Below are 13,702 nucleotides of genomic sequence, written 5' to 3' on the forward strand. Positions count from 1 at the left end.
TCAGCTCAGCAGAGGAGCTTGCGGGCCAGAACGAGCAGTCTCTGTACAGACAAAGTAGGTTCTTAATTGACCTTTGCCCTTCACCTTTATAATCCCACGAAGGGAACAAGAATATCCCACAGTCTCCAAGGCCTTGGCTGTTTCTTCTGTGACCTACAAGAAGAAGACAGATTAATTCCTGGCTTGCTGATAAACTGAGTGGCGGAGGGATTGGCATCCTTCCACAGGTAGAAACAGGGTCATATTTATAAGACCCTTATTTTAATACTTGTCCTGACCTGCATGGCCCAGGCTAGCCCTATTTTGTCAGATCTCGGAAGCTAAGCATAGTTGTGTGTGTGTGTGTTAAGTGCCGTCAAGTCGCTTCTGACTCATGGCGACCCTATGAATGAAAGTCCTCCAAAATGTCCTGTCTTTGACAGCCTTGTTCAGATCTTGCAAATTGAAGGCTGTGGCTTCCTTTATTGAGTCAACCCATCTATTGTTGGGTATGTGTTGAACAGCTTCGGACTTTCCTTTTGCATCTATTCATGTCAACCACTGAACGTCCTTTTGGCTTTAGTCCAATCGCATCATTAAGAACAGCGCTACTCATACTTGTCCTCTGTTCTATCCCAGTAGCAGATTGAGTGCCATCCAACCTGGGGGTCCCATCTTCCAGCACTATACCTTTAAGCATAGTTGGCCCTGGTTAATACTTGAATGGGAGACCACCAAGTAAGTCCAGGGTGGCTATGAAGAGGCAAACAATGGACAACCACCATTGTTCATCTCTGAAAACCCTACAAGCTTGCTATAGGTCAGCTTGATAGCACTTTCCACCAGGGAAATCCCAAATCCAGTCAGAGGATCCAGAAATGGAACTCCTGGGGAAAGGCTGTATAGAAACCAATGTGTCTGGTCAGAGAAGTATTTTAAAGGACCCTACCTGTATCTTCCCCAGCACCCCGGTGCTTTCCATCCGGCTGGCCACATTCACCGTGTTCCCCCATATATCGTATTGGGGTTTCTGAGCTCCAATCACCCCAGCCACAACTGGCCCGTGGTTTATCCCTGGAAAATATATTTTCAGATTCGTTTTCAAATTCAAAATGAAACAGTTCCCTCAAAATGCAGGGGGGAAACCACGGGGAAACGCAGGGGAAGAGCAAGGTGACCTCCGACGGTTGGAAACAGCATGCATAGTCAACGCAAAGACCCAAAGTCATCGGTGGGGTGACAGCGAGTGAAACTGCCATGCATAAAAGACCATGGCTAAAGTAAGATTTAAATCATAAGAACATAAGGAAAGCCCTGTTGGATCAGGCCAAGGCCCATCAAGTCCAGCAATCTGTTCACACAGTGGCCGACCAGGTGCCTCCAGGAAGCACACAAACAAGATGGCTGCAGCAGCATTATCCTGCCTGTGTTCCACAGCACCTAATGTAACCAGCATGCTCCTCTGATCCTGGAGAGAATAGGTATGCATCATGACTAGTATCCATTTTGACTAGTAGCCCTGGATAGCCCCATCCTCCATAGGAACATAAGAAAAGCCCTGCTGGATCAGACCAAGGCCCATCAAGTCCAGCAGTCTGTTCACACAGAAACCAACCAGGGGCCTCTAGGAAGCCCCCAAACAAGACAACTGCAGCAGCATTGTCCTGCCTGTGTTCCATAGCACCTAATATCTTCAGCATGCTCCTCTGAACATGGAGAGAATAGGTATGCATCATGACTAGTATTCATTTTGGCTAATAGCCATGGATAGCCGTATCCTCCATGAACATGTCCACTCCCCTCATCAATAGGATTCCCAGGTCCCTCTTCGCCACTGGTGGGAGATTTTTGGGGTGGAGCCTCAGGAGGGCGGGGTTTGGGGAGGGGAGTCCAATTGCCAAAGCGGCCATTTTCTCCAGGGGAACTGATCTGTATCGGCTGGAGATCAGTTGTAATAGCAGGAGATCTCCAGATAGTACCTGGAGGTTGGCAACCCTATTCATCAAGCCTTCCAAGTTGGCAGCCATCGCCACATCCTGGGGCAGGGAGTTCCACCATTTAACTAATCAGGGAGTCCTTAGCTCACACCTTTGGCTTTTACGCCTACTCACCCACACGAAGCTTGAAACTATTGAAAGAGTGCTTGTTGATGATGTCCAGCTTGGCTGCCAAAGCCATGGCGAACTCCACCATGATTCCCAAGTGGGTGTAGCTCCTCTCCGCATCCTGTAGGGACCGCCCACCGATGCACGCATCAGCGCAAACCAACAGAGGGCAAAAATTAACGACAAAAAAAAAGAGACATACTCGTCTATGCCAAGGGAAAAAAGAGAACTACTAATATAAGCCAGATTTTGGATGCTAAATTGCCTAAATGCCGTACAACTTTATACGGTGCCACTGCATCGTCATCAGCTGGTGGGAGAGCTAGATTCGAGTCCAGTGGCAACCATCAAAATTGTCAGGGTATGAGCTTTCGAGAATACAATTAGGCATCGAGATCCCTTGTATCCCAGTTAGAAGGTGGGAAGGGTGCAGCAAAGAAGGGAGCCGAGATGCAAAGGTACAAGGCAAAATGCAGCCAGCTTGATTAGGGCAGGAGGGAGCTTAGAAATGCTTAGGGGCAGATAATTAGCATCTGTAGTAAGATAAGAGGAGCCCCGTGGTGCAGAGTGGTAAGCTGCAGTACTGCAGTCCAAGCTCTGCTTATGACCTGAATTCGATCCCGACGGAAGTTGGTTTCAGGTAGCCGGCTCAAGGTCGACTCAGCCTTCCATCGTTCCGAGCTCGGTAAAATGAGTACCCAGCTTGCTGGAGGTAAGGTGTAGACAACTGGGGAAGGCACTGGCAAACCACCCCTAAACAAAGTCTACTTCGTAAACGTCGGGATGTGACGTCACCCCATGGGTCAGGAATGACCCGGTGCTTGCACAGGGGACCTTTACCTTTTTTTTTAGTGAGATAAGACAGAATGGTGTGGCAGTTAAAAGCAGCAGACTCTAATCTGGAGAACCGGGTTAGTTTCCCCACTGCTCCACATGAAGCCTGCTGGGTGATCTTGGGCCAGTCACAGTTCTCTCAGAACCCTTTCAGTCCACACAGAGGCAGGTGAGGGCAAAGCACCTCCAAAATGTCTCTTGCTTTGAAAACCCTATGGGACCCCCATAAATCAGCTGTGACTTGACAGCACACGCACACATAAACACACAGAGATAAGAATGCTATTTCTCTCTTCGGGCCTGGGGTATCCATTGTTTTGAATTTGTGAATGAACTCGGGTTCAGTACTCTCACGTTGTAATCTCATTTTGAAACTTCTGTGGTTGAAGAGCTGGCATGCTGAAATTGGTAGTGTATTAGATTAGGACCAGATGTGGGTTCAAACCCTGAATCTACCATTAAGCCCACCAGGTGATCTTAGGACAACTGATGGCTCTATCCGCTGAATCTACTTCAGTGTGTTGTTGCGGTTCTCAAAGAGAGGAAGGGAGAATGTGTACACTATCTGGAGCTCTTTAAAGGAAATGTGGGGAAAATATCTGATATATCAAAGTGAATGAATCATGCAAAGTGAGGGGGAAGCAGAGAAGGTCACTAGGCGTCATCCTGTCCTCCTACAACAACCCCCTAATGGAAACTGAGAGCTCAGATAACAACTATAAGCAAAAGAAATCAAACCTACCTTCGTTGGTTAGGCTGTCACCCAAACATATCAAAAATTTAGACAGATAAATTGGTTGTTTTACTCAGATGTCCCCTTCTTCGACCCAGTGTTGAATTGTATCCCTGTTCTTATAGATCAGGGGTTCCCATGGGCGCTAGGGTTGCCCAGCTCCGGGTTGGGAATACCTGGAGATTTTGGGGCAGAGCCTGAGGAGGGTGGGGCTTAGGGAGGGGAGGGACATTGATGCCGCAGAGTCCAATTGGCAAAGCGGCCATTTTCTCCAGGTGAACTGATCTCTATTGGCTGGAGATCAGTTGTAATGCCAGGAGATCACCAGCTAGTACCTGGAGGTTTTCAAAAAGGAGGACTCGTGCCAAAAAGTGAAAGTGACTAAAAAAAGGCACTAATGGCATATATGAACATCAAGTAATGTAACTCTCACTATAAAAGCTGCCAGAAACCAGAAATTAGCCAGAAATTGAAAAAGCATGACGCGAAATGGGGACTAATACCGGAATCCCATATTTCCTGGCTTTTGGATTTATGAAAACTTATCTACATTCATGATAAGACTATTTTCATTCACAGTGTCTCTATTCTCTTGAATGTTATATACTGTTACCATTACTGTTCTGACATTGTGTTTTATTTCATTTCCCTTTGGAAAGATTGTGCTTTGCTTGTATTATTTACATTGCCTTGCAGTTTTGCATTGTTCTCATAAATGATTTAGTAACTATTTCATTGAATATTACTTGATGTTCATATATGCCATTAGTGCCTTTTTTTAGTACCTGGAGATTGGCAACCCTATTGAAGTCCCTCCTCTCCCCAAACCCCACCCACCTCAGGCTCCCTCCCCCCCCCCCCCAGATCTCCAGGTATTTCCCAACCCAGAGCTGGCAACCCTATATACCACACCTACTTCCTGGTTGAATTCTACCAGCAAATCTGAGATTTAAAACATGAAAAATGTGTGCTAAGGGCTCCTGTAAGTGGACCCGTGGAACAGTTTGAGAAATGTGGGTATTCTGCAAGGCCCGGTGTTTGTTGGGAACATGCTTGCACCAACGCAAGTGGCCCGGTGCTGCTGCCACAGACAGGCACCCAATAGTATCAGGATACTGTAGTGCCCAGATATAAGGGCTGGTATAAAACACTATGTACTCATATGCACACACATAGAAGCTTTAGGGAAGTTGGCATCCAAAGGCCTTTGAGCCAATAAATCATACTCTGCCTGGTATTGCCTCTCACCAGTAGAGAGAAAGCTGTCTTTGAATTATCTCTAACCTTAGGAATGTAGTTTCTGTTTCCTTGCTCACAAGATCAAGCACTTTCCGAAGTGACACCTTCGGGCTACACTAATAGGCTCTGCTAATTAACTACTAGTAGATACCTAATGTGTATTGGTTCTTTTGTAATACGAAATGTTTCCTTGTAGGGCAATGTACTTCCCCCCCAATCCTAAGGTATAAAGGATCTATCCCATGCTTTGTTCCTTTGTGAGTAACCCTGTGCCTTATCTGTGGTTCTCACCCAGCTCGGTGTTTAGCTAAATAAAGAACTGTTTGCTGTTGAACTTAACCTCCTCCTTGCTGTCTGTTCATTGGACTCTGAGACAGCCAGGCACTTCAATACCAGGGGCTTAGTTCCACAAGGGAATTTGGGATTGAAGTAGGCTTACCAGGTCCTGCTGGTCCATGGGCGGGAGGTTTTTTTGGAGCGTGCGGTGTGCGTGTGCACCTGGCACAGCGTACCCGCGCGTCTATGTCACTTCCGGTTTACTCGGAAGTGATGTGGATGCTCTATCAATCTTGGCCGAAACTCTATGGGATCCATAGAGTTTCGCTTGAATTTGCTAGAGCGTCCACGTCGCTTCTGGGTAAACCCGGAAGCGACGTAGGTTTGTTGTGTGTGTGCGCATGAACGCGGTGCCCGCCGGCCCTCAGCTGGTCAGCTGGTAGCCCGGTGGACTGGCGGTATTTTACCAGTCACCACCGGACACTTGGCAATCCTGGATTGGGCAAGAAGGCCTCACCTGCTGGCTGTCCTGGCCAGCCGCCATGTTTAAGCCAGTCGCTGCCATGTAAGTGCTGCCGATGGTTTTGATCTTCTCCACGCCACTAAATTTGGGCTTCAGGAGCAGCTGTTGAAACAGAAACGAGACAGACCAGCAACTAAGAACAGCAGAGCAACATTTCTGGATCAAAGCAGGAAAAAAATCCCATCCAGCCCATCATTTGTCTCCAACATTATTTGAAGAACCGTCTCCTTCCCTATGTCTCTGTGCTAGGGTTGCCAACTGCCAGGTAGTAGCAGGAGATCTCCTGCTAATTCAACAGATCTCCAGCCGACAGAGATCAGCTCCCCTGGAGAAAAATGGCCGCTTTGGCAACTGGACACTATGGCATTGAATTCCCTCCCCTCTCCAAACCCCACCCCCCTCAGGCTCTGCCCCCACAATCTCCAGGTATTTCCCAACCCGGGGCTGGCAACCCTAGTGACAGAGAAAGGTAGGGTTGCCAGGTCCCTCTTTGCCACCGGTGGAAGGTTTCTGGGGCAGGGCCTGAGGAGGGCAGGGTTTGGGGAGGGGAGGGACTTCAATGCCATAGAGTCCAATTGCCAAAGCAGCCATTTTCTCCAGGGGAATGGATCTCTATCGGCTGGAGATCAGTTGTAACAGCAGGAGATCTCCAGCTACTACCTGGAAATTGGCAACCCTACAGAAAGGTCAGTTCTCAGATGTCACAGTTTTGACAGACAGCTCCGCGACAGCAACTGGTAAGCTAAAATATGCTGACTTTGAATGTGGAGTACCTCTGCAGAGTACAGAGGGAAGGCCTCCCCGACCCCTCTGCCTCCCAGTACCTCATCAAAGTCAGCAATGATCTCATTGAGAAGTCTCAGGCACTCCAGGCCTTCTCGGTTGACGTTGGATTCCGAGTAGAACTCTTTGAAGTCAGGGATGGAGGCGAAAAGCACACAGGCACACTCACAAGACTGATGGTACAGATCCTGCTAGCAAAAAAAAGGGGGGAGGGAGAGAGATGATCAGGACGGTGTGCATGGGACAGCACATATCATTCCATACTGAGGAAGTCCATGTTTGGAAACCCCAAAGATTGGGTTGTTTTTATTTTTGAAGAAGAAGAGCAAGAAGAACAAGAAGAACAAGAAGAATAGAACAAGAACAAGAACAAGAGTTGGTTTTTATACCCTGACTTTCTCTACGGTTCAGGAGTCTCAAACCAGCTTACAATTGCCTTCCCTCCCCACAATAGACAACTTGTGAGGTAGGTGGGGCTGAGAGAGCTCTAAGAGAACTGTGACTAGCCCAAGGTCACTCAGCAGCCTTCATGTGGAGGAGAGGGGAATCGAACCCGGTTCACCAGATTAGAGTTGGCCGCTCATGTGGAGGAGCGGGGAATCAAACCCGGTTCTCCAGATTAGAGTCCGCTGCTCTTAACCACTACGCCACGCTGGCAGCCATTAAGCTTCAGGGCTCACCTCATTGCGTAGGTTCTGGCCAATGAACAGCTGAGCAACATGGGCCGGAAGCACATTCTCCAGCAAGACGCGGTTGAGATTCTCCATTGTTTCAATCTCCTCGCGCTCTTTCTTGAACTTCTTTTTCCAGAGGAAATCCAGGCGGCAATAATACTCATTCTGAGAAAAAGGAGAAGAGCAATAATAATACACAAGATCCATTTCTTCTCCCTCCCATTACTAGGCAATATTACCCAATTTGGCTTCAATTGACTCTTCTCCTGAAGCATACATCTCCTATTGTTTTTAATATAATAGTAGTCACATTATTTCACAGTTGATCATAAATCTCTCTAGCCCCAAACACAGATTTCTTGAAGGGCTGAGATAAGAAATCTATATATTCAATTGGAGGGTGACATTTTTATTCTGTTCTGTCTGAAAGGTCAAAGGTACCATGGTGTACCACTTCAGGAGTGTTTATGTCCTTGCGCTACTGGGGAAATTGAAACGGTTGGACATGTGCTTCTGCCCTTTTTGTTAGCAACCCCGGTCACAGAATCGAAAACCGATTTACCTGCCTGGCTAAAGCCAAAAGCGTGAAGAAGAAGACAAAGAAAGAGATGGCTCCCATCATCTTGGGCTCTTTCAGCACTCCAGGCCTACAGACGGGGAACGAAAGAGAAGAAAACATCCCTCATGGGTCCTCCTCCAACAGAATCCACAAGGTTGCTCTCAGCACAAATATGGGTCACCCAATTTCCAAATTATGCAGACTGTTTGCTGATTATGTAGATCAGCCACATTCATCTTTGCATTGTCTATCAGGCCCCAAAAAGGGTTTTCTATTAGAAACATTGAAGACTTCAGCCAAGGGTTGCCAACTTCAGGGTAGTTAAATGCAAAATGCAATCGTGCTGTAAAATATATGAGTTGTCAAAAACAGCTCTTTTGCCCGACATGGAAGGTTGATTCACAGAGAACCACAAGTCTGCAGAAATGTGTCTTATGACTGGGCGCATGGATGTCATTTGAGCTATTTCCTGCAACAGCGTAACAGTGATCCTTACCGGTTAATTTCTTGAATGTGACGGAAGAAGATCATTTTTGAAATAGGATTAACCAGGTCCTGTCTCGGAATAATAACAACTTGACAAACACATTGGTTGATGGATTGTGTCGTTTAACAAGCTGCACTTTGGTTTAAAACTTGGAACGTCGACTGTCCCTTTAAATCCACAAAAAACGTGGCTAGGGAAGCCGGGCGCAAAATGCGGCTATGCAGTTGGGCATCAAATAACCTCTTGGCACGATTGTTCTAATATACTTGAGGTTCATAGTTAGATAGGATTAGGATTTTTGTGTGTAATGTATAACCTGTTTAATATTTTGTGGTACGTTGGAAATTAAAATGATGATTTATATACTGTAACCTCACTGCAGAATATACATTGAGATTAAGTAGGACCTTCAATTACTAGGTTAAGGCCATAGTGCTGTTTATTTTTGACAACTTCCAGGTAGTAGCTGGAGATCTCCTTCTATGACAACTGATCTCCAGCTGATAGAGATCAGTTCACCTGGAGAAAATGGCTGCCTTGGCAATTAGACTCTATGGCATTGAAGTCCCTCCCCAAACCCCGCCCTCCTCAGGCTCCGCCCCCAAACTCCTGCTGGTAGCGAAGAGGGACCTGGCAACCCTACTTTGGCCCCAGCATGCTTGCTCCAAGACTCGAAGACACTCACCTCTAATTCAAAAGTCCCAATTACAGGGACGCCTTTTAAAAGTGTTGCTTGTGTCTGCACATAGGACACACTCAGACGTTACGCTAACACTAGGGTTGCCAGGTCCCTCTTTGCCACCGGTGGGAGGGTTTTGGGGCGGAGCCTGAAAAGGGTGGTGTTTGGGGAGAGACTTCAATGCCATAGAGTCCATTTGCCAAAACGGCCATTTACTCCAGGGAAACTGATCTCTATCGGCTGGAGATCAGTTGTCATAGCAGGAGATCTCCAGCTACTACCTGGAAGTTGGCAACCATAGAGGGGAGGGACTTCAATGCCATAGAGTCCAATGGCCAAAGCAGCCATTTTGTCCAGGTGAACTGATCTCTATCAGCTGGAGATCAGTTGTACGAGCAGGAGATCTCCAGCTAGTACCTGGAGGTTGGCAACCCTAACTGTGACTGGCCCAAGGTCACCCAGCAGGCTTCATGTGGAGGTCGGCAACCCTACCTATCACTCAGTTGATGCTTTCAAATTGCCAGAAAGTTGTGGATTCCATGAGGGCTAGTTAGTACAAGAAGTTAGCAAGATCTGAGTGGGCATGCCCTTGGGAGTTAGGTGAAATGGAAAGCACTAGTCATGCTCTGTTTAGATGTATCTACTATGAGGGAATTCGTCAGAAGCTAATTCTACCTCTTATTAGCACAACTGAAGCCAGTTCAGAGGAAGAGAAAATTAAATTCCTCTTATGGAAGGGAGACTCCCAGCAATCTTTGCAAGTAGCCAAGTATTGCTCTGCGGCTATTAAAATCCGCTCGGAGAAGGGTATTAGTGATTTTTAATTGATATGTGCCTATGTGAACAAGGTGATTTTTAATTGATTTAATTTTAATCTGCATTTTGTATATAGAGATTTTTATTATGTAATCGGTTTTACTGACAAGGTCTGCATCTTATCTGGCTATTGCCGTAATAATTAAATCATTCATTCCGGAGGGATTTTATTAATAATAAAATCATTCATTCATAGTTACCTGAGAGCCGTCTGGTTAGGGTAGAGGCGTGAGACGAAGCAGTCGGAGAGCCACGAATGGGTGTGAAGGAACAGCACGTTGTAGACCACCAGACAGAGCGTCAGCATCGTCAGCTTGAGCTCAAAGTTCATGTGCAGGAAGAGAGAGCACGAGAGGAATCCCAGGATGCAGCAGTATATGTAATACTGGTGGTAGAAGAGAGCCGGGCCGGAGGAAGAAAGGAAACCGGGGGTTAAAAAAAAAACCCTCATGTTCCCTCAGCACGTGACAAAGAACCCCAAACCAACTCAACCCGGCATGCTTACTGGCACACTGAAGAGGGAGTTCATTGGAACGAGCTCTCGCGTGACGTTCGTGCCCGCCATGGCAGGATTTTGAAGTGGCAAAGAGCACCAGGGATCTGGCATGAAGAACTGAGGATTAGCAACAGGAGAGATGGTTTTAGAAGGGGTCGTGAGGTGTGGGGAGGCACAGGTAGATAAATGCATAACCCCTGCTGGACTAGGGTCGCCTGGTCCACCATCTTGTCTCTGGAAGTGGCCAGCTACACCCTTATGTGAAGTCCACCAGCGGAGAATCTGGTGTGCTCCTCTGAGCCCAGAGGTTATTTATTAATGTAGAACATTTATTAACTGCCTTTCTTCCGTATTATAAAAGAGCAAGAGTCCAGTAGCACCTTAAAGACTAACAAAAATATTTTCTGGCAGGGGATGAGCTTTCGTGAGCCACCGCTCACTTCTTCAGATACAGCTAGAATGTGAATCCATCTGTCTTTAAGTAGAGGAGAGTGAATTCAGACAAGCTTTAGTATGTAAATGTTAACAGTATGTAAATGTGAATAGCGGGCATGATGGGATTAGGTGTTGTATGCAGAAGAGTCTGTGATGTCCAGGGGAGAGATGGGTGTGGAGAAATCAGCATTGGTAATGATTGGTAATACCACACCTAATCCCATCACGCCTGCTATTCACATTTACATACTGTTAACATTTACATACTAATGCTTATCTGAATTCACTCTCCTCTACTTAAAGACAGATGGATTCACATTCTAGCTGTATCTGAAGAAGTGAGCTGTGGCTCACGAAAATTCATACCCTGCCAGGAAATATTTTTGTTAGTCTTTAAGGTGCTACTGGACTCTTGCTCTTTTCTACTACTGCAGACAGACTAACACGGCTACCCACTGTGAATTTTCTTCCGTATGAAATTGAAGGCCGCTTGCATTGCCATTTTCTCTTCCCAGCCCCAATTCTCTCCACCGTCCCCTCGTGACATACCAAATTCAGCACCGCCATGGTGAGGACGACAAGGATAGTGATGATCCCCAGGGAGACGCGGAGCCACGGCTGGGTGCAGACTGTAGCAGAGATGGACGGGACCCAGTACAGGGCCTTTGGACCCTTCAGGAAGCACTTCTGATGTGGAAACGGGGTGAGGAAAGAGACAGCAGTGCCTGGTTCAGCCCAATTATCATTATCAGCATTCTTGTAACTTTATTAGTTGCTGCTCTCGTATCTTGAGAGCCAGTGTGGTGTAGTGGTTAGGGTGTCAGTTCCTGGGAAACCCAGGTTCAAATCCCCACTCGCACCATGGAAACTCACTGGGTGACCTTAGGCCGGCGACTCTCCCTCTCTTTCTTTCTCTCTCTCTCTCAGCCTAACCCATCTCAGCAGGTTGTTGTAAGGATAAAATAAGAGAAACAGAGAACGTTGGAAGCCACCTTTGGTCCTCCATGGTAGAGAAAGTGTGGTGCAGTTGTTAAGGGATCAGACTAGGACATGGGAAACCCAGGTTCAAATCCCCACATGCGCCGTGGAGGCTTGCTGGGTGACCTTGGGCCAGTCACACACTCTCAGCCCTGACCCTGGTTAGTATTTGGGATACCAAATACCAAGGAATACCAGGGTCCTGATGTGGAGGCAGGCAACAGCAAACCACCTCCTGACATCTCTTGCCTTGAAAACCCTACGGGGTCGCCATAAGTCAGTTGTGACTTGACAGGGGTGGGGAGACCATCGTATCTTGGATGTAATGATATCAGTAGACATGATGGCAGTAATCCCCCTAATTGGGCCACAGGCATTCAATATTGTTATGCAGTTCCTCCTTTATAAAGTGGCAAGGAGTTCCAGGCGCGAAGGCTTCCATTGGGAGCCACTCTAGGCAAAACCATAGACTTGTTCACAACAATCGAGCAGTACGATCATAATCATATAAAGCAGGAGACAGAAATGTAAAGCACAGGTACGAAGGAGGTTTTGAGCTCTCTCTGACCTTACCCGAGCATTCCTCTCCCGACCTCTTTGCCTCTGCCTACCGTCTTGTGGGAGGGGAAAGTTAATTCTTGTCTCGGGGCCCCACGAGGAGAATGTGATGAAGCATTTTCGCTTCCCTTTATGCAAATATCTCCCATTATCTGGGGCCCAATGAGGTTTCCTGCAGTGGTGACCCAATCCTCCGGGCTCCGCAACCACCAAATTTCGTCACAGGTGTGCCCACCAAGTGAAAAGAGGTTCCTGACATCTAGAGATGCACAAAAACATACAGTACCACTGATGCACTGAATATAATGCTTTATGTGGTTTCAAAAACGTGATTTCCAACAAATGATTCAAGTTATGCAACAAAACAATTTATACAAGTTGCAACAATCTATGCAAGTTTAAAAAGTTTTGCAAATCTTATCCTTGTTTTGCTAATTGTATTAGCTTCATAAAATATATATATAAATTGTTTTGTTGCATAACTTGAATCATTTGTTGGAAATCATGTTTTTGAAACCACATAAACCATTATATTCAGTGCATCGGTGGTACTTTATGTATATGTGTGTTCCAGGCACCACTCCCGTTCTGGGATTGACATCTAGAGATGAGCAGGAGATGACTTACTGCCAGGTGTCCAGCAAAGCAGGTGAGGAGGAGGAGGATGAAGAGGAAGAAGGAAATTCCGTAGGAGACCCCCAACGCAACGGTCCTGGAAGCAAAGGAAAGATTGGGCACCCAATTTGTATGTATTTGTATTCATGCTGCACCAAGTCACTAAAAGGTCAGCCCCTGCTTGCCTGAACCCTATGTGACCTCTTTCCCCAGAATTACCCCACATGGTTTCAAGCTAGGATTGTCAACCTCCAGGTACTAGTTGGATATCTCCTTCTGTTACAACTGATCTCCAGCAGATAGAGATCTGTTCACCTGGAGAAAATGGCTGCTTTGGCAATTGGACTCTCTGGCATTGAAGTCCCTCCCCTCCCCAAACCCTGCCCTCTTCAGGCTCTATCCCAAAAACCTCCCGTCGGTGGTGAAGAAGGACCTGGCAACCCTACCTCACAGGGTTGTTGTGAGGATAAAATGGAGGAGAGGAGAATGATACAAGCTGCTTCAGTTCCCCCGTCAGGCGGGAGTATAAATGACACTAAATGAAGTTAATTTGTTAACGGGTGCTTCCTGCAGACACAAGGGTAACCCATTCCTCGGCTCTTCTGAAGCAGGGAGGAAGCAGAGTTTGGCTCTTTTATTTAGAGTTAAGGCATTGGGGCCCCAGGAAACCCCTTGGTGAGCTCCACATCAGGGATCACACGTGGATTCAATGACCACATACCACACACAAAGGTCTCCTTACTTGTGAGCCACGAGGATCTGGATGAGAAAGTTGGAAACAAAAACCAGGAAGGTGCAAGCCGTGTAGTAGTTGAAAGATGGAAGTGCTGATAGTCGGTACTGGGGAGATTAGCAGAGAAACAAAGGGGGGACCACTGTGAAAAACTCTGACTGCGGGGGCAAAGGCACTGGTGACATCTTCTCCGCACAAGG

General features: G+C 46.9%; 1 protein-coding gene across 1 annotated transcript in view; it reads right to left on the minus strand.

The window, feature by feature from the left end:
- ADCY4 (adenylate cyclase 4) overlaps positions 1-13,702 on the minus strand; it is a 31,213-nt gene continuing 17,511 nt past the window's right edge. Inside the window, exons 14-25 of the mRNA XM_056863176.1 lie at positions 13,512-13,609; positions 12,782-12,866; positions 11,168-11,305; positions 10,193-10,300; positions 9,888-10,072; positions 7,709-7,793; positions 7,153-7,311; positions 6,514-6,660; positions 5,684-5,791; positions 2,091-2,205; positions 929-1,053; positions 1-153 (exon numbers count right to left, since the gene is read on the minus strand). Of these exons, the coding sequence (XP_056719154.1) occupies positions 1-153; positions 929-1,053; positions 2,091-2,205; positions 5,684-5,791; positions 6,514-6,660; positions 7,153-7,311; positions 7,709-7,793; positions 9,888-10,072; positions 10,193-10,300; positions 11,168-11,305; positions 12,782-12,866; positions 13,512-13,609 (1,506 nt within the window). The remainder of the gene's footprint in view (positions 154-928; positions 1,054-2,090; positions 2,206-5,683; positions 5,792-6,513; positions 6,661-7,152; positions 7,312-7,708; positions 7,794-9,887; positions 10,073-10,192; positions 10,301-11,167; positions 11,306-12,781; positions 12,867-13,511; positions 13,610-13,702) is intronic.

The sequence above is a fragment of the Euleptes europaea genome, chromosome 18 (assembly GCF_029931775.1).
Source record: "Euleptes europaea isolate rEulEur1 chromosome 18, rEulEur1.hap1, whole genome shotgun sequence".
Classification (NCBI taxonomy): domain Eukaryota; kingdom Metazoa; phylum Chordata; class Lepidosauria; order Squamata; family Sphaerodactylidae; genus Euleptes; species Euleptes europaea.